This window comes from Gobio gobio, assembly GCF_949357685.1.
Source record: "Gobio gobio genome assembly, chromosome: 7".
NCBI lineage: Eukaryota > Metazoa > Chordata > Actinopteri > Cypriniformes > Gobionidae > Gobio > Gobio gobio.
This window is the reverse complement of record NC_137103.1, coordinates 4,986,255-5,010,423: the sequence shown is the minus strand read 5'-3', so window position 1 is coordinate 5,010,423 and position 24,169 is coordinate 4,986,255. Positions and strand designations below refer to the sequence as shown.

The window sequence follows — 24,169 nt, the reverse complement described above, 5'->3', positions numbered from 1 at the left end:
GTATCTCAGAAAATTAGAATATTGTGAAAAGGTTAAATATTGAAGACACCTGGTGCCACACTCTAATCAGCTAATTAACTCAGAACACCCGCAAAGGCATTTAATGGTCTCTCAGTCTAGTTCTGTAGGCTACACAGTCATGGGGAAGACTGCTGACCTGACAGTTGTCCAAAAGACGACAATTGACACCTTGCACAAGGAGGGCAAGACACAAAAGGTCATTGCAAAATAGGCTGGCTGCTCACAGAGCTTTGTGTCCAAGCACATTAATAGAGAGGCGAAGGGAAGGAAAAAATGTGGTAGAAAAAAGTGTACAAGCAATAGGGATAACCACACTCTGGATAGGATTGTGAAACAAAACCCATTCAAAAATGTGGGGCAGATTCACAAAGAGTGGACTGCAGCTGGAGTCAGTGCTTCAAGAACCACTACGCACAGACGTATGCAAGACATGGGTTTCAGCTGTCGCACTCCTTGTGTCAAGCCACTCTTGAACAACAGACAGCGTCAGAAGCGTCTCGCCTGGGCTAAAGACAAAAAGGACTGGACTGCTGCTGAGTGGTCCAAAGTTATGTTCTCTGATGAAGTAAATCAGGATCCCAGAGTCTGGAGGAAGAGAGGAAAGGCACACAATCCACGTTGCTTGAGGTCCAGTGTAAAGTTTCCACAGTCAGTGATGATTTGGGGTGCCATGTCATCTGCTGGTGTTGGTTCACTGTGTTTTCTGAGGTCCAAGGTAAACGCAGCTGTAGTCAAACAAAGTTTTAGAGCACTTCATGCTTCCTGTTTTATGAAGATGCAGATTTAATTTTCCAACAGGACTTGGCACCTGCACACAATGCCAAAGCAACCAGTACCTGGTTTAAGGACCATTGTATCCCTGTTCTTAATTGGCCAGCAAACTCGCCTGACCTTAACCCCATAGAAAATCTATGCTGTATTGTGAAGAGGAAGATGCGATATGCAGAAGAGCTGAAGGCCACTATCAGAGCAACCTGGGCTCTCATAATACCTGAGTAGTGCCACAGACTGATCGACTCCATGCCACGCCGCATTGATGCAGTAATTCAGGCAAAAGGAGCCCCAACTAACTGTACATGCTCATAAATTTCATGTTCATACTTTTCAGTTGGCCAAGATTTCTAAAAATCCTTTCTTTGTATTGGTCTTAAGAAATATTCTAATTTTCTGAGATACTGAATTTGGGATTTTCCTTAGTTGTCAGTTATAATCATCAAAATTAAAAGAAATAAACATTTGAAATATATCAGTCTGTGTGTAATGAATTAATATAATATACAAGTTTCACTTTTTGAATGGAATTAGTGAAATAAATCAACTCTTTGATGATATTCTAATCATATGACCAGCACCTGTATATCTCCATATTAATAATAGTCTGAGTAATTCTGAGTATTCAGCTGTAAACTCTCAAGTGTTGGCTTTCTAAATATAAATTGGTTATGTGTCTATTCAGAAAGACTAATGAGCAGCAGCCCTTTTATTTTGGGTATGTCAAAATGCCCCACTTGCCAAACTGTTTTAGCCCTTTAACAGGATATGACGTGTTCTTGACCACAGTGTTCCCTTCTAAAACCTAAAGCTCAAAAGCAGAAGTTCAGAGCAGTGCAATCTACTTGAAGAAACAACTTCTAATAACATCATATCTAACTCCAGCAGACTGAATATGTCTTATTATGTTAATATGAATATTCCCAGGAATCATGACATGGACAGAGAAGATGAAGAAGTGATGACTATCTATTGTAATGCGGATCCCATAAACAGGAGTCACCAAACACCTCAACACACAGGTACGGAGACTCATTTCATTATAACACACACATTTGAGTCATATGAGCAATTAATGATCTTCATATCTGTGTTGTTCAGGAAGTGATACTGTGAGGAATAGAAGCTCCAGAGCAGCTCGAGTGTGTTTGTTGCTGCTGTGTGTTCTTCTGCTGACTGCCGTCATAGTGCTGTGTGTCCACATCCATACAAAGAGCACAAACTACACTGAAGAGACACGCCGGCTACTAACCAACCTCACAGAAGAGAGAGACCAGCTACTAACCAAGATCACCGACCTCACAAAAGAGAGATACCAGCTACTAACCAAGATCACCGACCTCACAAAAGAGAGAGACCAGTTAAATAAGGAGAAAAATGAACAGTCAAAAAGTCTTCAAGAAAAGGGTAAACATGAAGTATATTAAAACGAAACAATCATGTTTTTTACAGGATACATGACTAATTATTAAGGTGAAACTGGTTAATATTAGTTTGTAGATCAGTGTGATAGGAATAAAGTGCTCAAACCAAAACTGGCTGTGTTTACAGATGGATGGATTTACTATAAGTCCAGTCTTTACTTATTTTCTTCTGAGGAGAAGAGCTGGACTGAGAGCAGAAGATACTGTACAGAGAGAGGAGCAGATCTGATCATCATAAACAACAGAGAAGAACAAGTGAGTAAACTCATTTTCTAACTGGATGATTTACATTTACATTACATTTAGTCATTTAGCAGACACTTTTATCCAAAGCAACTTACAAATGAGAGCAATAGAAGCGACTAGGACAGTCAAGGGCAACAATATGCAAGTGCTGTAACAAGTCTCAGTTAATCTAGCACAGAACACACTATTAGACAAATAAATTAGACAAACAGAAAATGAATAGAATGATAAGTGCTATTCTTGATTGGTCAGGTGCTGCTGGAAAAGATGTGTTTTTAGATGTTTTTTTGAAAATGGCTACAGACTTGGCTGCACGAATTGAGATAGGCAGGTCATTCCACCAGGTGGGAACGGTCCAGGAAAAGGTCCGTGAGAGTGATTTCATGCCTCTTTGGGATGGCACCACGAGGCGTTGTTCACTGGCAAATCGTAAGCTCCTTGAGGGTGTGTAAGTCTGAACAAGCGAGTTAAAGGTCCTGTTCTTCGTGATCCCATTTTTCAAACTTTAGTTAGTGTGTAATGTTGCTGTTAGAGCATTTATAATACCTGTAAAATTATAAAGCTCAAAGTTCAATGCCAAGCGAGATATTTTATTTAACAGAAGTTCCCTTTCAAAGCCTACAGCGAACGGCTGGTTAGGACTACATCCTGGTATTTCCTGCTTTAATTACGTCAGTAGAGCAGTATGTCGACTAACCTCCGCCCACAAGAACACGCGAAAAAGGGGGCGTGGTCTTGTTGCTCCCGCGTGGAGAATAGGAAGTGTTGCGTTCGGTTGCGTTTGTATAGTTTGTTTGTTGCCATGTCGTCGAGACGATGTTATTTTCATCCCGGAGTCAAGTCACCTTTGTTTGGCTTTCCCAGGGATGCTGTACTTAGAGATCATTGAGCGCATGCATCCCCGTTATGGTGAGAGGCGTGACCTTTCCGGTAACGTGCGCTCTGCGTGCGCTAAGCTGCTGTCGAATCACAACACGGGAACCGCTGGCACAATCAGAACTCGTTACGTATTTCTGAAGGAGGGACTTCATAGAACAGGGAAATCTTTCAAGCCGTTTTGAGGACAGTGAAGACAGCAGTATACAGATAAGTAAATTGTGTGAAAAATACTGTGTTTTTTTTACACGCGAAACATGCACACATGTTATATTGCACACTGTAAACACAATCAAAGCTTCAAAAAAACACGAAAAACGGGACCTTTAAGGTATATTGGTGCAGAGCCAGTGGTTGCTTTGAAGGCAAGTACCAGTGCCTTGAATTTGATGTGAGCGGCTATTGGTAGCCAGTGCAGACTGATGAAGAGAGGGGTGACGTGCGCTCTCTTCGGCTCGTTAAAGACCACCCTCGCCGCTGCATTCTGGATCAGTTGCAAGGGTTTGATAGTGCATGCTGGAAGGCCCGCTAGAAGAGCATTACAGTAGTCCAGTCTGGAGAGAACAAGAGCTTGGACCAAGAGTTGTGTGGCCTGCTCTGATAGGAAGGGTCTAATCTTCCTAATGTTGTATAACGCAAATCTGCAGGACCGGGTTGTTGCAGTAATGTGGTCAGTGAATTTTAGCTGATCATCAATCACAACTCCAAGGTTCCTGGCTGTCCTGGACGGAGTTATGGTTGATGAACCTAGCTGAATGGAGAGATTGTGGTGAAGTGCTGGGTTGGCTGAGACCACAAGCAGCTCTGTCTTTGCAAGGTTGAGTTGCAGGTGATGTTCCTTCATCCAGGCAGAAATGTCTGTTAGGCAGGCAGCGATATGAACACCAACTGTAGGATCATCTGGTCGAAATGAGAAGTGGAGTTGAGTGTTGTCAGCATGGCAGTGATAGGAAAAGCCATGTTTCTGAATGACAGATCCTAGTGATGACATGTAGATGGAGAAGAGAAGTGGTCCAAGCACTGAGCCCTGGGGAACGCCAGTGGCTAGATGATGTGACTTAGACACTTCACCTCTCCAGGACACCCTGAAGGACCTACCTGAGAGGTAAGACTTGAACCACTGTGTTGTGTTTGTGTAGGACTCAATAACCACACCGTGTAACTTCGTTCATATCACTTTACTTCAATGCCGCCAACCTCCCGTTTTCCGACCTCTTGCCGTAAACCACTGCTGTCAGCCTTAAAGGCACCGTAACCTGTCACACGCAGTGTATAACATAACAGAGTCCAACAGGACCCAATACTGAACGTTTTCAGACATAACATTTCCCCCCCACCCCCTTGAAAACTGAAACATAGCATTAAGCCCACATCCCAGTGTCACTATAACCCTGTCACATAGTCCCCATGCCAGATGGGAGGGGCCCTCATCCTCTGAGGGCGTGCTGTCAGTGAAACTGCGTCGGGCAGTGCGGGTGGATTCTCCCCCTCCCGGTTAGCTCTTGGTTTGGGCTGCCAACCTAGAGCCGCTGCTGGGGACAAAGGTGATGCAGGTGCTGTGGGGGCTGCAACTCTGTGCAGGCGGTTTGAATGCCAACGAGTCCCGTTCTCCAGTCTGTAAGTGTCTGGACCCAACTGCTTAGACACTCGCAGGGATTCTGACCAGTATGACTGCAGCTTATTTTGGCGGTGGAGGTGTTTGACCCTGACCCAATCCCCAGGAGAAAGTGAGGGGGTCTGCACCCTGTGCATGGCATCAAACCTTTCTTTCATCCGGGCCTGCGAACCTTTTACCTGAGCTCTGACTTTCTGGAGCCCTGGGCACCCACGTGCAGGAGCTGACTCAGCTCTCAAGCAGTCCAGTGGTTGCTTTAGTTCGCGCCCAATCATGAGCAATGCAGGTGAGACTCCCGTGGTGGAATGCTTGGATGCCCGGATGGTCAGGAGAGTTTGGTTGAGTGCATCGCTAAAGATTTTCCCTTCCTCCAGACAGGCACGGATTCCATTTTTGAGAGTTTTATTCAATCTTTCCACCCCCCCATTGCTCTCTGGGTGATACACTGCCGTCTTGATGTGCTTGATAGATCGTACCATGAGAAACTCTGTGAACTCCGCGGATGCAAACTGGGGCCCATTATCTGTTGTGACGACACTGGGGAGGCCCCAGCGCCCAAACAGGTTGTCCAGGCGTTCTATGATGGTGTGTGCAGAGATGGAGCTCAGCTGAAAAACCTCTGGCCACTTTGAATGAAGATCGTGCACCACCAACAGGTAGCGAGCGTGAGCAGGTGCCCCGTGAAGTTCGCCACAGAGGTCGACTTGAATATGTTCCCAGGGTGAAGAAGGCCAAGGGGTCGGGGTGAGAGGGGCTGTGGCAGGTTGACTGGTTTTCCCGCTCAGGAGGCAACAAGCACAGTTACGTACCAGCTCCTCAACCTCAGAGTCTATGTGGGGCCACCACACTGTGTCACGGCAGCGCTGCTTCACCTTGACCACCCCCAGGTGGCCCTCATGCGCCATATGTAGTACTCTTGACCTGAGAATCTCCGGAACAACCGCACGGTGGCCACGGGCCAGGCACACCGCCCCCCAGCAGGAGAGCTCGTTGCGGAAACGGTAATAGGGAAGCAGCCTGTCATCCACTTTGGCAGGCCAGCCATCCTGGACATAGGTACGGAGAATCGTGAGGGCCTCATCTGCAGCTGAGGCCTGCTGCAGCTCCGCCAGAGTGACTACTGAGCTGAGGGGCCCGTGTAGGACGTGGACCCAGTCTTCATCGCTCTCTGTGTCAGCTGTCACCCCGCCCGTCTCTTTCGTCACGGACACAGCTCTAGACAGGAGGTCGGCCACCGTGTTGGCCCGTCCAGGCAAAAACTCCAGGCTGAAGTTGTACTGATTTAGCCTGTCAGCCCATCTCAGCAGTCTCATGGGCCTGTGTCCTGAGCCTTGAGTCGCCAGCAGTGCCGTCAGCGCTTGGTGGTCAGTGCGGATGGTGAAAGGCCTCCCATATAGGTAAACATGCCAGCGTTCGCACGCCCACTGGCAGGCCAGGGCCTCGCTCTCCCCCACCGAATACTTCTGCTCTGCAGGAGTAAGTGCTCGTGAGGCGAAAGCCACCGGGCGTTCCACCCCTTCCTTAGTCTGGGAGAGCACAGCACCTAGCGCCACCCCAGAGGCGTCGCAGGTGACCATGGTGGGTGGAGATGTGAGCTGCCGTTTGATGATGCGCACAGCTTCGTGGCAGGCCGAGGTCCAATCCCACGGAACATCCTTCCTGAGCAGCCGGCGCAGGGGGGCCGTTGAGTCAGAGTAGTGTGGCATGAATCTGAGGTAGTAGGCGGCCATCCCCAGGAAGGAAGACAGCTGGGATGGTGACTGTGGGTCTGGCAGGGATAGAATTGCCTCAGTGTGGGACATAATCGGGGCGATGCCCTCCTTCGAGAGTCTGAAGCCCAGGAACTCGACCTCCTCCACCCCAAACATGCATTTCTCAGAGTTCAGTGTGACCCCATGCTGTTCGAAACGCTGAAAAACCTGCTCCAGACGATCGTCATGCAGTGCAATGGAGGGCGCATGCACCACCACATCATCCAGATAGATGGAGACACCCTGGATACCAGCCAGTACGAGTGACATTATCTTCTGAAAACAGCTCGGGGCTGATGAAAGTCCAAATGCCATTCGTTTAAATCTGAAAACCCCCATGTGCGTGACAAACGCTGTAAGGTCCATGCTGGCCGGTGCGAGAGGGACCTGCAGGTAGCCGTTACGCAAGTCCATCTTGCTGAAGACAGTGGAGCCGTGGAAATGGCTAGTGAGCTCCTCAGCCGTAGGTAGGGGGTACTTATCGGGGATGATGGCTTTGTTTACATCTGTGAGGTCGACACAGAGTCGCAATGTGCCCCCCTTTTTCTTGGCTATTACCATGTTAGACACCCACGGCGAGGCGTCGACGGGCTCTATGACATCCGCCTCTACCAGGCGATGAAGCTCGGCCTCCACCGCATCACGGAGAGCCAGGGGAATGCGCCGAAGGGGCTGGATAATAGGGCGGACCGACAGGTCAATCGTAGGCTGGTGTACAAATCCAGTCATGCAGCCCAGCCCGTTGAACAGTTTTGGGTAGCGGTCAGGCCAGGAGGTGGCGACCTGCAGGACATGCAGGCCCCTAGCATCACTCACCGTAAAACCCAGGGCAAGGAACAAGTCTAGGCCCATAATGTTAGCTCCCTTCCGGGTGATACAGAACTTAGTGGCAGGCGCACATTGTTGATCATATCTGACGGAGAGGCGGGCCACACCCAGAGTGGAGATGGGAAAGTGGCCGTAGCCTAACAGGGGTCTAGCCGCTGCTTCCAGAGGAACATCACTGAAGAAGCGGTCATATGTGCATTTATTCAGAATTGACACTTTAGCTCCTGTATCCACGAGGAGTGGAATGAGAGCAGTGCCCACACGGCATGTGCAGAGCTTGAATGAAGGCTGTGAGGTCTGTACAGTGTTTATTGGAACAGCAGCAGTGTCATTGTAAGCAGGAGAGGAGCGACAGCAGCGTGCAAAATGGTTCAACTTGTTACAGTTACGACAACGTTTCCCCTGGGCAGGGCATGACTGATCTCTGGTTGCGTGTTTAGGAGAGCCACAGTTGCTACAGCTCTTGCGCCCACTCTCCCTGGGCCCCCTGTCCACTCTCTGTACATCCAAACTGTCACTCACCCTGTCAGCTGCTTCTGCAGTTGCTGTGTGCTGAACTAACGGTGGTGATGACGTCACAGGCTCGTGCACAGCGCGAACAAACTTGCGTGCCTCCTCTAGGGCCGTTTCCAACTGTTTTCCAATTACTAAAGCGTCCGCTAGTGTCGTGGAGTCTGGCTCTAGTAAAAGTCTCTTTTCTAAAAGTGCTGGGTTCAGAGAGGGTTTCTTAAGCAGTGGGGTTACCCGAGCCTGCTTAAATGCTGTGGGGAAGGTCCCGGTGTGAAGAGAGGTGTTGATAATGTGAGTGAGTGCAGGAGTAACAGAAGAAGAAATGGCCTGAAGGAGGTGAGTGGGGATAGGATCAAACGGACAGGTAGTGGGGTGATTGGAAAGGATGAGTTTGGAGACTTCAGCTTCAGAGAGCATAGAGAAAGAGGGTAGCGTGTGTGTGATGGTTATTGAGATGTGCATGTCGGTTTGTGGTGTGGAGAATTGGCTGCTGATGGAGGAGGTGTTGTTTGTGAAAAATGATGCAAAGTCATCAGCTGTAAGATGATAGTTTGTTAATTCTCTTTAAGACCTCCCTTGTGAAAAAGTAGTGTGCTTAATTGCATTGAAAGTGTACTTTTTGTGTACTTAAAATCTTAAAAGTATACTTTTAAGGAATGAAGATGGCTCCGGAAGGAAGATGGCGCCGTATGTGGCATGCCGTCTGCTGTTCTCCTTGTCGTCCGCAGTTTTTATGTTTTTATGTGCATCTTTTTTAATCACAAGCTGTAAAATGGTATTGGTTTATGGTCGCCAAACACTCATGGATATTTGTGCGGCTATTGAAACCGCCAGGGGTGACATTTGTTTGCCATGCACTTCTCTGCCTAACGTTACACATTCACATCTCCCTGTATACCATTGATGGCGCTTGGCTGACTTGCCTTGGAAAAGAAAACGTTGGAGGAAACGTGGAAAGCGGGTTATTTGACAGGCCTGGTTTGACATCTGAACGTGGTGCTCGCTGGAGTCAGCTGGTTGCTTCACATAGATGGCTTCGACCTATTGTACCCAGCGTTCTTTCCATGTCTTCACACCGTTTTCCTCCCCATGTTCGTCGCGATGGTTTGAACACCTTTAATCTTCGACCGTTGTGTCGGACAAAACAAGTTCAGGGAGATTCGCCACTATATAAAGTGGCTTTGATCAACGCGCGCTCTCTGGTAAACAAAACTTTTTTATTAAATGACGTTTTTACTTCAAATGCCTTGGATATACTTTGCATTACTGAAACCTGGATTAAACCTGGAGACTTGAGTCCTTTCACTGAGCTGGTGCCACAGGGCTGTACATTTTTAAATTCCCCTCGTTTATCCGGTCGTGGTGGGGGATTGGCGACAGTGTTTAAAGACTCTCTCCTCTGTCGTGGCTTATCAACTGGGACTCGTAGTAGTTTCGAAGTTCAGTTGTTTTTGCTCTTTCTAGACAACCCATTGGTTTTTGCAATTATATATCGCCCACCTCATACACACAATAATTTTCTCAATGAATTTGCTGAATTTATGGGGGAAATTGTCCTTAATTATGACAGAATCTTGATTTTAGAGGATTTTAACATCCATGTCTCCTTTGATTCCAAGCTACTTTCAAAAGACTTTCTTAATTTATTTGACAGTTTTGACTTTGAGCAATGGGTGTCTGGACCAACTCATGTTCAATGTCACACTCTGGATCTGATTTTATCTCGTAGTTTAACAGTGTTGGACATTAATATCAATAATGCAGGCTTGTCTGATCATATGCCTATATTGTTCTCCATGCCTTTGGATGGGAATACTCAAAGACAAATTTCCACTTCCTCGCTGGACTCGTATCATCACTGACCACTCACGTGACGAATTTTCCTCCATGTATGTGCATCAAAGTGCCAATCAGTATATGAATTTCTCCACGTCACTTGGATGCTGATGAACATCTAAGTCTGTTTAATGCTAACTGTTCTAACATCTTGAATTCGATTGCACCATTGAAGAAGAAAAAACATAAGCACAATTCAATCCCTTGGCAAAATGACTTTACCCGTTCTCTCAGACAGACCTGTCGAAGGGCTGAACGTAAATGGAAAAAAGATAAACTACAAGTGTCATATGCAATTTTAAGTGACTCTCTTTCTGCATATCAGCGAGCTGCTAAGGCTGCAAAATGTAGTTATCTTTCTGAGTTAATTTAAAAAAAATAGTCATAAACCAAATATTCTTTTTTCCACTATTGAAGGACCCACTTTATATTAGGTGGCCTTAACTACTATGTACTAACATTTTAATTAATCATTTGATACAATGCACTTATTGTGTACATACATGTTTTTACATTGTACTTACATTTTAAAAAATACCTGCATGTAATTACATCTGTAATTAATTTCTGTAGTTACATTGTTAATTACACAGTTGACACTTCCCTTACACCTAACCCTACCCTTAAACTTACCCATACCACCACACCTGTCCCTAACCTTACCCGTATCCCACCTAAATATCAGCAAAGGTGTTTTGCAATACAATTTGAACACAGTAAGTACATTGTACTTATTTTTTGATGTAAGTACATAGTAGTTAAGGCCACCTAATATAAAGTGGGGCCCTATTGAATCTGTTCTTCACCCAAATGTTAATCTGTTTCCTGAGACATCTGTCTCTCTTTGTGAAGATTTTGCCAGACATTTTAATGATAAGATTTCCCAGATTACATCTTTGCTGCCTCTGTCGTCATACAAATTGCCTGATACTCCTATCTCCCCTTCCACTTGGTCTGTCTTTGAGCCTGTAAATTTAAATACCTTGATTGAGATTACGTCTACACGGAAACCTACTACGTGCCCCCAGGATGTAATTCCGGCACGTTTTCTTGGACAAATTATTGAGACTATTGGCCCTGACTTATTGTCTATTATAAACAAATGTCTTCATACTGGCACTGTACCTGGAAACTTTAAACTTGCTACGGTGCGGCCTCATCTTAAAAAACCTAGCTTGGATCCTGCACTAATGGCTTACTTGCGTCCCATATCTAATTTGCCTTTTTATTCAAAAATTTTAGAGAAAGTGGTTTTAAATCAACTTCAATCTTACTTGACTATTAATTCAATCTCTGAAAAATTTCAATCTGGTTTTAAATCCTGTCACAGTACTGAGTCTGCTCTCTTATGCGTTTTGAATGATATCATGCTGATTACTGACTCTGGGCAGTCTATGGCTCTGGTTCTGGTAGACCTCAGTTCTGCCTTTGATTTAGTTGATCATAATACACTTATATCACGTCTTGAGACATGTGTTGGTCTCCGCGGCACGGTGTTGCAGTGGTTTCATTCTTATCTCACTAATAGGAGGTATGTTGTTAGTATTGGAAACCAATCCTCATCTGAAATACATCTAAAGTCTGGTGTTCCCCAGGGTTCGATTCTTGGTCCAGTACTGTTTTCCCTTTATATGCTTCTTTTGGGATCTATTTTTAATAAGTATGGGGTCTCCTTTCATCTGTATGCTGACGACACACACATTTATATCCCCCTGAAGCGTGATAATAAGCAGGCTTTAAAACCTTTATTAGACTGTTTAGACGAACTAAAACTTTGGCTTACAAGTAATTTTTTGAGCCTCAATGAGAGTAAAACTGAATGCATTTTATTTGGCTCAAATGACCACTGTGTAACCGATTTTGATTTAAAACTCCTTACTCCATACAGCACTACAGATGCAAGAAATGTGGGTGTTTGGTTGGATAGCAAACTTAAGTTTGATAAACAGATAAGTGCTGTCGTTAAGTCCTGTTTTTATCCTCTTCGTCTTCTGACGAAGTGAAGCCATTTTTGTCTCGAAAGAACCTTGAAAAGGTTATGCATGCTTTTGTAACATCTCGATTGGATTGCTGCAACTCATTGTATTTCATGTTGGTTCAGAATGCAGCGGCTCGGCTTCTTTGTGGGAAACGTAAACATGAGTCTATTACAGCAGTTTTGATCTCATTGCATTGGCTGCCAGTCAAATATAGAATTAATTTTAAAGGTCCTGTTCTTCGTGATCCCATTTTTCAAACTTTAGTTAGTGTGTAATGTTGCTGTTAGAGCATAAATAATACCTGTAAAATTATAAAGCTCAAAGTTCAACGCCAAGCGAGATATTTTATTTAACAGAAGTTCCCTTTCAAAGCCTACAGCGAACGGCCAGATTGGACTACATCCCTGTACTCCCTGCTTTAATGACCTCAATAGAACAGTTTGTTGACTAACCTCCACCTACAAGAATACGCAAAAAAGGGGGCGTGGTCTTTTTGCTCTCCCACGTGGAGAAGAGGAAGTGTTGCGTTCGGTTGCGTTTGTAGTGTGTTTGTCGCCATGTCGTCGAGACGCTGTTATTTTCATCCCGGAGTCAAATCACCTTTGTTTGGCTTTCAGGGACGCTGTACTTTGAGCACATGCATCTCCCCGTTATGGTAAGAGGCGTGACCTTTCCGGGCAACGTGCGCTAAGCTGCTGTTGAATCACAACACGGGAACCGCTGGCACAATCAGAACTCGTTACGTATTTCTGAAGGAGGGACTTCATAGAACAGGGAAATCCTCAAGCCGTTTTTAGGACAGTGAAAACAGCAGTATACAGATCAGTAAATTGTGTGAAAAATACTGTGTTTTTTTACACGCGAAACATGAACACATGTTATATTGCACACTGTAAACACAATCAAAGCTTAAAAAAAACAGGAAAAACGGGACCTTTAACATTTTGTTGTTCGTCTATAAATCACTTCATAATCAGGCTCCGCAGTACCTATCAGATTTGGTTCATCCATATACTCAATCAAGAGCACTCAGATCAGCTGATTCTAGGCTATTGCGTGTTCCCAGGGCACGTCTCAAAAACAGAAGCGATCAGGCTTTTTCTGTTATTGGCCCCAAGTTGTGGAATAGTCTCCCAATTCATATTCAAACTGCTTCAACTCTGTCTATTTTTAAGTCCACTCTTAAAATGTACTTCTTCTCCCTGGCATTTAATATTTCCTGATTTACTGTGCAATGATCCTTTATTTTAATGCACCTCATCTATTTTACAGTTTGTGCTTGATAGATTCTTATTGTTTTTAATCTTGCTTGCGGTTTTGCTTTCATATTCTGTGCAGCACTTTGGTTGTTTTTAAATGTGCTATATAAATAAACATTGCATTGTATTTGTTACGAACTGCTCAGAGACAGAAGGGTTGAGAATCCACTCGCAGCTTTATTTGAGGGCAATCCAGAGGCGTAATCCAAAGTACAGGCAATGGTCATACACAGACAGGCAGTCCAAACAAAGAAACGAACAAACAAACAAAACAGGCAGGGACCAGAGGCAAGAGAGTAATCCAGGGAACAGGGCAAGAAATCCAAAACAAGAAAACCAGGAGACAAGAAAACAGGAGAATGCTCGGAATTGCAGCGTAACACTAAACAAGACTTCGCGGTGAGTAAATGAATGACCAAGGTATAAATAGACAGGAAATAACAGATGGTGAGACACAGGTGAAATGCAATCAGTGAATGAGGGACAGGTGAATGTGATTAGAGAAAAGTGATGATGAGTCCGGGCAGTGAGTTATGGGAAATGTAGTTTGTGAGTGATAATAGTCTTATGTGTGGAGTGCCCTCTGGTGGCTCTCAAGGGCACTCCAGCTGGTGATCTTTACATAGCCCCCCCTCTAAGGAGCGGATTCCAGACGATCCTAAAACTGTCACGGAGGGAGGAGGAGCGGAGGCGGACCCGGGGGCGGGATGGAGGGCCAGGCCCGTGGAGCGGATACCGACCTGGAGACTGCGGCAAGCTGGGAGGCCACGGCGGATCAGGCTGTGCAGGCGACCAGGGCGGAGACGACCCTTCAGGCGGCCAGGGAGGAGACGACCCTTCAGGCGGCCAGGGAGGAGACCATGGCACAGGAACAGACACCGGCTCAGAAACAGGACCAGACACCGCTTCAGGAACAGACACCGGCTCAGGAACAGGAACAGACACCGGCTCAGGAACAGGAGCAGACACCGGCTCAGGAACAGGAACAGACACCGTGTCAGGAACAGGAACAGACACCGGCTCAGGAAGAGGAACAGACACCGGCTCCGCGAAGACCATCTTGTCCTGGGACACTGGTTCGGCGAAGACCATCTTGTCCTGGGACACTGGCTCGGCGGTGGCCATTTTGTACGGAGACACTGGCTCGGTGGCGGCCATCTTGTCCAGAGACACAGGCGTGGAGTCGGCCATCTTGTCCGAAGACACAGACACGGGAAGAGGAAGAGGAACAGATTCAGGCTCGGCTGGACGAGACTCTTGACGGGCAGACGTGACGTGAAGCTAAGTCTCTGGATCGGCAGACGTGACGTGAAGCTCAGTCTCTGGATCGGCAGACGTGACGTGACGCTCAGTCTCTGGATCGGCAGACGTGACGTGAAGCTCAGTCTCTGGATCGGCAGAAGTGACGTGAAGCTCAGTCTCTGGATCGGCAGAAGTGACGTGAAGCTCAGTCTCTGGATCGGCAGAAGTGACGTGAAGCTCTGTCTCTGGACTTGACAGGACCAGCGGTGAAGAGGGCTTTGAGCTGGACAGGACCAGCGGTGAAGAGGGCTTTGAGCTGGACAGGACCAGCGATGAAGAGGGCTCTGAGCTGGACAGGACCAGCGATGACGACTCTAGCTTGGCGGGCATGACGCATACTGCCTTGGCTTCGGCAGATTTGGCGTGAAGTGCGGGCTCGGCTGGACTGGCGTGAATTGCAGGCCCGACTGGACTGGCGTGAATTGCAGGCCCGACTGGACTGGTGGCCATGTCGTCCGAAGACACATGCATAGCAGATGCAGTGGGTATGTAACTATCCTTCTCCATTATACCCACTGTAAAAGCAGAACCGCTCAGTTGCAATGCAATGTCTATGTACTTTTTTAGAGAGCAATTAGGATCATGCAAAGGCATGATAGAACTGAGTGGCTCAGATAGTCCTCCTCTGAAAAATATCATGAGGCATACCTCGTCCATTGAAGTCAAATGGGCCAGCTCAATGAAGTCCTCTACATAGTCCTCGATGGGGCGATCTCACTGACGGAGACGCATTAACTGTGCTGCTGGATTCATAGCGGCGAAGTCTTCTGTTACGAACTGCTCCGAGACAGAAGGTTTGAGAATCCACTCGCAGCTTTATTTAAGGGCACTCCAGCTGGTGATCTTTACAGTATTGTATACTTTTTAAAAAGTGAACTTGCAGATAATATGATATAATTAAAATTAAAGGCCACTTAAGTGTACTTAAAGAGAATACACTTTAACGACAATATTTATAAACACACTTAAGTGCACTTTTTTAAAATGCAATTTGTAATAATATCTAATTAATTTTTACTTAAGGAAAGTATACTTTCATGACAATATTTATAAATACACTTAAGTGCACTTTTTTCAAATACAATTTGTAATAATATCTCATTAATTTTTACTTAAGGAAAGTATACTTTCATGGCAATATTTATAAACACACTTAAGTGCACTTTTAATAAGTGTACTTTGTAATAATATGTAATATTTTTTTACTTAAAAATACACTTTCATGACAATATTTATAAACACACTTAAGTGCACTTTTAATAAGTACACTTTTTAATAATATGTCATTAATTTTTTATTTAAAAAGTACACTTTCATGACAATATTTATAAACACACTTAAGGGCACTTTTTTAAAAATGCACCTTGTAATAATGTCTACCTATATTTTACTTAAACATATTTAAAATAATTATTGTTATTTATATTTTATAAAGTACACTTATTTTTATATTTACATACTTACATTTGTTAATGTATTTTAAATGTGTTTATTCTATAATGTATACTGTGTGCATTAATGCATTTCTTCTAGCTTCAATACACTTTTTAAAATTTGTATCACTAGCTCCTGCTCTATGAACTCAACTACAAGTGTCAGTTTTTTACATAATATTTGACATAAAGTGTAATTTATGAGAGGAGTAGCCTAGCTATTTGTGCTTAATGTAATAGCAATGTAGTTCTTTACATCTGTGTACAGAATACTTTCAATATCATTATGTTGTTCTACGCCGATTAAACACACATTTAATTGCAAGCAAAAGTTGAACAAATCTAAACAAAATTAATTTGCATTCAAATTCAGTTAAAAAACATTTCATTTTAATCAGACTACACTACACTGTAAACATGATTGACTTTTAGGTGAATGAGTCAAGTTCTTTTAACTTACAGTCCAACTACACAGTGAGTTAGAGCATCTTCAACTTGAACAGAAATGGAAAACATTTATAATCAACATTTAACCATGCACGAAATATCTTTCTATTTAATATTTTAATGCGCATGCGCCAAAAATACTACGTCATGATTTTGAAAAATGCGCTGTCCGCTATGTTTCTGTGATCGCGATGCGTGAGGAAACTGAAGCTGATCAAACAACAAGAGAACAACGGAGTGAACCTTTTGGATCATTGGATGATTACAGATGAGACGTTATGTGCTGCAAACGAGTCAAGTAAGTATATCTTGATTTAAGCTTTCTTGATTTTTAATTTTCACCGTAACATGGCAGTTCTTATTGCGATTAAGAGTGTATTTAGTTTAATTGCAGATAGACGCAATATGGACTCGGGAGGTGAATTAATCATGTTTCCTATCATCATGTATCTATGATTGCATTATAATAATTTATTATATCGGAATGTGATCGCGTGTGTGGGCGTGTTCGAGGAATTTGGCTGCTGAAAATACAATATTTTAATCGAACTCAGAATGTTTTAATGAACTAAATGACTTAAAGTTATAGTAACATTAGACATTTATATACAATTAATCCATATTACAACGACCAGTAATATTCAATATATCACCCACCTCTAGAAATAATGCTTGTAATGTTTGTTTGTTTTTTTTGCATTTGGAGAGTACGATGTTAAGTTACTATTTGTGTTTTTGTAATATTTTGTGCTTATCTGGAGTTATTTTATTTTTTATTTTGTAGGATCAGTATAGATGTGTTATTGGAGATCCAGTGCAAGCTGTGTGGAATCACAGAGCCGTATTGATGAGGTGAAGTTATTGTTAATTATGAATTTATTCCCAGCCATGACACTGATCACACACTACAAGCTAAAACACTGCTATCAAGTCTATAGCTTTTAAATGCTTTGCATCTTGTCCATTTGTTAGTAATACATTCCCACCTGTGCATTTACACCCCTAATCATTATATATTTTACAGGTAACAAACCAAAGGAATGGGGCCGCAGCATTGCTGTGCCAGCCGTGGCAAATACAGGAACATCCTTCATGGAGATGGTCAGATGAAACTTGCAAGGCAAGATGAGGAAAAATGGAAGAATAGCTTTCTCAATTTGCATGGGTCTTGGGTTATTTATATATATTTAAGTTATGTTTAATTAAGTGGGAATAAAAACAATTATTAAAATGTCCTCTATTTTTAAGGCCCAGTGTCCGTGAAGATGATGTGGTCCGTGGGATCTGGTGTTTGTGGGAAACGTGAAGGAACCTCTCCCAGCTTCTACTGTGATGTTGCCCTGATGACTGAGGTAATTCATCACATAGGTGATGCAGTTGCGGTCAAAAGTTTACACACACCTTGCAGAATAAACTGCTTCATCAGGGCATTACTAAATAAAAAGGCAACATGCTAATTTTTATGATCCCTCTTATTGCTAAAATTATTCTTTTTTTAACAGATACAGCAGTGTGAATATAAACTTTGGAGCGCAACTGTACATCTATCGCTTTCATTTAATTGAGCCAAATATAATAATCGATAGATCTGTTTTATAAACAATTGTTTTCTTTCTGTTTTCTTTTTTACTTTCCTCAAGGTATATATTTTTTGCTTTCCTGCTTTGGAACATGTCCATTCTCATCTACTGTGGAGAGATGGTGCGCAAGTTTTCTGCCGATGGAGAGCTTCTGCAACATTGACATAAACAGCACTTTCCAACAACTTCAAAATAGTTGGTGATGAACAATTAAAAAATAATAATAATTGTGCCTTTGGAGTTCTTCAGGTTTTTTATTTATTTTTATTTTTTACTTTCATTCACCGTAATGCTGGAATAAGATTTTAGAATAAACCTTTTGGTCCTAACTTTGGTGCTAGTAAAGGTTTAAGAGCCTAAAAGTTCGGTAACACTTTACAATAAGATCTCATTTGTTAACATTATTTAATGTATTAGCCAACATGATCTAACAGTGATGAGCAATATTTTTTTACAGTTTATTAATATTTGTTGACCTTAGTTAATCAAATATAGTTCAAAGCTAGTTAATGACATTTATAGCCATTGTTCATGTACGTTAACAGTGCATTAACTAATTAACATATACAGCTTTCGATTTTAAGATTGCATTAGTAATAGGGGTGTAACGGTACACAAAACTGACGGTTCGGTACAGCAGGGAGAGAAAACTAAATATAAAATTGCTTTTTTTTTTCAATTAAAAAGTGGTTTACTGAACAAATTGTCATTGTCCTTAAATTAATTTTTAATCATAATAATAATTGTAATAGTTTCTTAAAGACATAAAAATTATCTCTGCAAATGCTGTAAAGTGTAGACTATATAGGAAGCCCTTACTTGCACTTGCACAGTACGCAAACATAATCATTTATACACAGTGGCTGTCATTTTCATGACAGATTTATTTAAACATTATGTACATTACTCCAATACATTAAATAATCAAGACATCACTTACAGGTTCAGTAGACTATAATGAATATATAGGCTAATATAGGTCATATATTTAGTGAAAAAGTGGTTTTTCTAGTGAACTTACAACTGTGGACACTGAATGACTTCTAGTAAATGTAATGCTGCGTGACATTGTTCTCAAGCTGTTTTACTGACGTCTTTCTGCCGTTGAAACACTGATTGAGCGATTACACAACATGTGATATGTTTCAGTAAGTTGTAATGTATCCTCAACACACCTTCTAATGTTAATTCATATTTAATCTTTGACTATGATGAGATGATTGCATTCACTCACTCCGCGCTGCCGCTTGAACTGACGTGCCTGTACAGTGATCTGTCACGTCACATTAAAGAGCATCAAAATGGGAATTATCACTCGAATTTCATGATAAAATGGACTGAATACTTAATATGTTTGTGTAGGAACTCGGATTGAAGTGTGTTCTGTGCGTAAAACAAGCCGACTGTTAACTGTTAAAGATTGCCATCATACTGTTCGGTACACACGTGCACCATACCGGAAGTCCTGTGCCGAAACGGTTCGGTACGAATACGTTTGCCGTTACACCCCTAATTAGTAAATATTGAAATTAACATTAACTAAGATTAATAATTGTTTAAAGTATTAGTCATTCTAAGTTCATGTTAAATGAAGTAGTTAACTAATTAAACGTTATTGTAAAGCGTTACCCAAAGTTTTGAATCTTATGGAATGATACTTTTCTTTACATTTTGTTCGTATTAATTAATTTGTTGTGTGTGTGAGGTACTCTGTGTTTGCTTCTGTGTGTGTACTGGTAATCCTTACGTTATTGGGACCAATTGACCCCACAAGTATAGTAATACCAGTAAATTTTGACCTTGTGGGGACATTTTTTTAGGTCCCCATGAGGAAACAATCTTATAAATCATACAGAATAATGTTTTCTGAAAATGTAAAAATGCAGAATGTTTTCTGTGATGGGCAGATTTAAGTACCTTTGTATGAGGAAGATGGTGCATATAATCCTCATTGTCCTCCAGACGCTTTCTAAATGAACTTGTGTTTATGTGAATTGTTTCTTGGGATTTTCTTGTGCATCAACAAAAAGGTTTGTGTATTTGTTTTACAGATTATTTTGTCAATAAATGTAGAGGTTTTCAATTTGGATTTGTTTATTATACTAAATTGCAGCTGTATTATTAGAAAATTGTAATTACAAATGTATTTAATTATATAATAGTGTACATGTAAATTACGTTAAAGTTTACTTTAGTTCACATTAATTGCTTCTCAATAGATTGAGCAGTGCACTTCTATATTTTGAAGATATTAGAAGCAATTATGAAAGTACATATAAAGTTGTATTAAAGTCCCACTTAAGTTGTTCCAAAAAATCACTCTTAATGGCAACTTATTAAATTTTATTTCACCTTAATATGTGATACATTTGAAATCAATTACACCTAATGTGCATTCAGTGCGCCAAAAACAATGCATTTTATTCCCACTTAAGTGTATTTTTAGCTGACATTAAAATATATTTTAGTTCACATTAATTGCTTGTCAGTACATTCAGAAATACTCTTACCATATTTTAAAGTACATATAAAAATATACTAAAGTCTCAACTAATTGCATTTTAACATGAACTTAAGCTGTGATACATTTGAAATTAATTACAAATCAAATGCACTTAAGTGGCGAAAATATTACATTTAATTCCCTCTTAAGTGTATATTTAGCTAACATTAAAGTATATTTTAGTTCACATTAATTGCTTGCAATAGATTGAGCAGTGCACTTTAACTATATTTTGTAGATATTAGAAGCAATTATGAAAGTACATATAAAGTTGTATTAAAGTCCCACTTAAGTTGTGCCAAAAAATCACTCTTGATGGCAACTTATTACATTTTATTCCACCTTAATATGTGATACATTTGAAATCAATTACACTTAATGTGCATTCAGTGCGCATAAAACATTGCATTTAATTCACACTTAAGTGTATTTTTAGCTGACATTAAAAAATATTTTAGTTCACATTAATTACTTGTCAGTACATTCAGAAGTACACTTTTACCATATTTTAAAGTACATATAAAAATATACTAAAGTCTCAACTAATTGCATTTTAACATGAACTTAAGCTGTGATACATTTGAAATTAATTACAAATCAAATGCACTTAAGCGGCGAAAATATTACATTTAATTCACACTTAAGTGTATATTTAGCTGACATTAAAGTATATTTTAGTTCCCATTAATTGCTTTCAATAGATTGAGCAGTGCACTTTAACTATATTTTGAAGACATTAGAAGCAATTATGAAAGTACATATAAAGCTGTATTAAAGTCCCACTTAAGTTCCCACTTAAAATCACTCTTAATGGCAACTTATTACATTTTATTTCAACTTAATTTGTGATACATTTTAAATCAATTACACTTAATGTGCATTCAGTGCGCCGAAAACATTGCATTTAATTCACACTTTTTGAAAGTTCACAAGCTCTCGTCAGTGCCACTAGTTCCGCTGCCTGTGCTGATGTGTACGGCAATGGCTCTGCTTCCACCACTTCATCAGGGAGTCTAACGACTGCATAACCACATAAATATACACCATCTGATGGTTTAGAGCATGAACCGTCAACATATAGTTTATCCCCCTCTTCTAGGGCCGTATCTAACAGATCGGGCCTACAAGCAGTTTCAGCTTCAATTGTTTTCAGACAATCATGCACCTCATCAGTGCTGTCAGAGTTTTGGTCTGCTGCATCCAGCAATTCTCTCAAAGCAATGACAGCAATGTGTGGAGCAGATGACGGCTTAATGGTTAAATTTGTTGTCGCTAACAGAGTGGCTTCGTAACCTGAACGACGTTGTGCTGTCATGTGTTGTGTATTAAGATTGTGTAAAATTGCGTTTACCTGGTGTGAGGTGTGCAATGTCAATGGATATGACAGAACTGTTTTTTCAGCACCCCTTACCATCAACGCAGCAGCAGCTACTGCTCGGAGGCATGTAGGCAGACCTTGTGCAACATTGTCTAAAGTTTTGGATAAATAAGAAACTGGACGATAACTTGTACCATGTTCCTGGGCCAGTATCCCCGCCGCAATGCCCCCGCTCTCATGCACATACAGATGAAAATTCTTTTTGTAGTTCGGAAGGCCCAAAGCCGGTGCTGACAGTCTTACAGCTGACCGTCTTAGTGGCGCTATCTCTCCCTCCCCCTCGACTTCACTCGCCATGTAATCAACATGAAGAGGGTGAGGCTCAGTGGACACCATCAGCACAGAAGGGAAGAAAAGAGACACATTAGTTTCAGTAAACACAATTTCCATCCCCAATTTGTGCATTATATCCCTTCCCAGCAAGTTCAGAGGTGACTCTGGAATAATAGTAAAATTGTGCATTAAATGTTGACCATCACTTGTGACCACAGGCAAAGGATGTGTCACTGGGCAGGAGATCGGAACCCCATCTATACCCACGGAGCGTGTAATTCTTGCTGAAACTGGGCCCTCGTATATTAAACCAGAAATAGAGGAACAACTAGCACCAGTATCAATAAGAAAACAATATTTCTTCCCATCTACACTCAATTCCAAATTTGGCAAATCAATTTTGTTGTTATCATATTTTACAGTGAGCATAGATGTATTTGGGGTTCTATCACTCCGTAGGCCTCCCTATTGGGGAGTCCATTCTGTTTGATTTTGGTTGTCAGTCGACTTCTCCTTTTTTTCTGCCCCTCCCCTTCTCTTTCTCTCCTCATCATATCTCCGTTTTCTACAATCTCTTAACCAGTGGCCCATTTTTCCACAATAGTGACACTTCCCCGGCCTGCGCCCACCCCCTTCTCTTTGTACTGCCGTTGTCTGCATGAATGCAGGTTCAGTTTTAACCGTCACCGTGCTATCTGAAAATCCTCCAGCAGCATCTAATTCCCTCACTTGTGCACAAAATTCTTCCACAGACAACTCAGTAATTCTTGAGGTGGTTAATCTTATCAGCTGGGCCTGTGTTGGATTCATGTTGTTCAAACATGTGTTAATAAACAGTATGATATGATCTTGTGTGGTTGGCCTTTTTGAATCTATTTACGAAAGCTGCGGCTGATTCTTTTGGCTCCTGTTTAGTGTTCGCGGCATATGAAATGTCTCTTTTAGAAATCACCTTTCTTTCTAACATTTTTTGCAGCTCCTCATAAAAAGTCTCTAAATGCTCTTCCTCTTCCCAAAGCAGCTTATTAGGATTATCTGCTGTACCTTTACCAGTCATTTTATCGTTTTCTGTTCTCAGAGAAGGACACCCGTCAATTATATCTGTTTCTGTCACGTCCTCCCCCAGAGTTCTGAGTAGTATTACTTTAAAATCTGGACCTGTCAATTGTGCATATCGTGTATGACTTTTTAGGATCTGGACATATTTCACCGGATGAGAGGGAGAAGGCAGATTGTTACATATACTTTCAATATCACTCGCCTTAGCAGGGCGTATGGAAATTTGATTTCCCCTTCTCACAAACATAAATGCAGGCTCTGTTTTCTGTTCATCAGCTGTGGCCCCCCCTGCTACACACAGTTCAGTCTCACTCTCTACTCCGTCTCTACTCTCTGTCAGAGTGTGGTATAGTTTTGTTTCAGGGATGGATTGTTTCAATTCCTCTAATTTAGGAACATTATGTTTAGGAACATTATGTTGGTAAGTGCTCGATTTGAATTCTACCGGCGGGACATGTGTCACCACAGCTGACTTGTATTCTACCGGTGTGACATGGGGTATTACTGCTGGCTGGTATGGGGGTGACTGGTTTTTCTTTTTTGAGTTCGGCCTCTCTGGACCCTTATCCCAGTATTTTTTCATTTCTTTCCATTTATTGTATGCCTCTTTCATGTACTTATAATTCCATTCTGGATTTCCCCATCCCCCATTAATCATTGAATCTGCACTATCCATATCCCCTGGCTTAAAAGAACCGTCTTCAGGGAAATGATCCAATTGTATTTTTCCCTGAGTCCACCCTTTCAAATTTGATAAATACAGTTCGGTCCAGTATCCGCAACTATTTCTAAACATCCAGTCTCGGGGTGTTTCCCCTTGTTCTGGTCTTGATATTTTTTGACCCATCCTTCACTTAATCAATTGTGATTTGATTATTTTGTTAGTTTACCACACCACATCACAGGGGTCTCTTTATCAATTTGTCAAATATTTGGTGTCGATCAGTTTGTCAATTACTTTTATTAATTGTCTAAACGGAATATTCCCATCAACACTTGTTTGACCGTCAGAGCGGATCTACACGGTCCTTCCTCCTACTGGAGGGCTATCTCAGAATGTTTTACCCGTCAGAGCAGA

General features: G+C 42.0%; 1 protein-coding gene across 1 annotated transcript in view; it reads left to right on the top strand.

Annotated features, from left to right (window-relative positions):
• The first annotated feature begins 1,626 nt into the window (after positions 1-1,626).
• The window catches only part of LOC307128959 (uncharacterized protein), a 42,600-nt gene continuing 20,057 nt past the window's right edge, over positions 1,627-24,169 (top strand). The window contains exons 1-3 of the mRNA XM_079821050.1: positions 1,627-1,814; positions 1,894-2,199; positions 2,344-2,471. Coding sequence (XP_079677176.1) covers positions 1,688-1,814; positions 1,894-2,199; positions 2,344-2,471 — 561 coding nt within the window. The 5' untranslated portion in view covers positions 1,627-1,687. The remainder of the gene's footprint in view (positions 1,815-1,893; positions 2,200-2,343; positions 2,472-24,169) is intronic.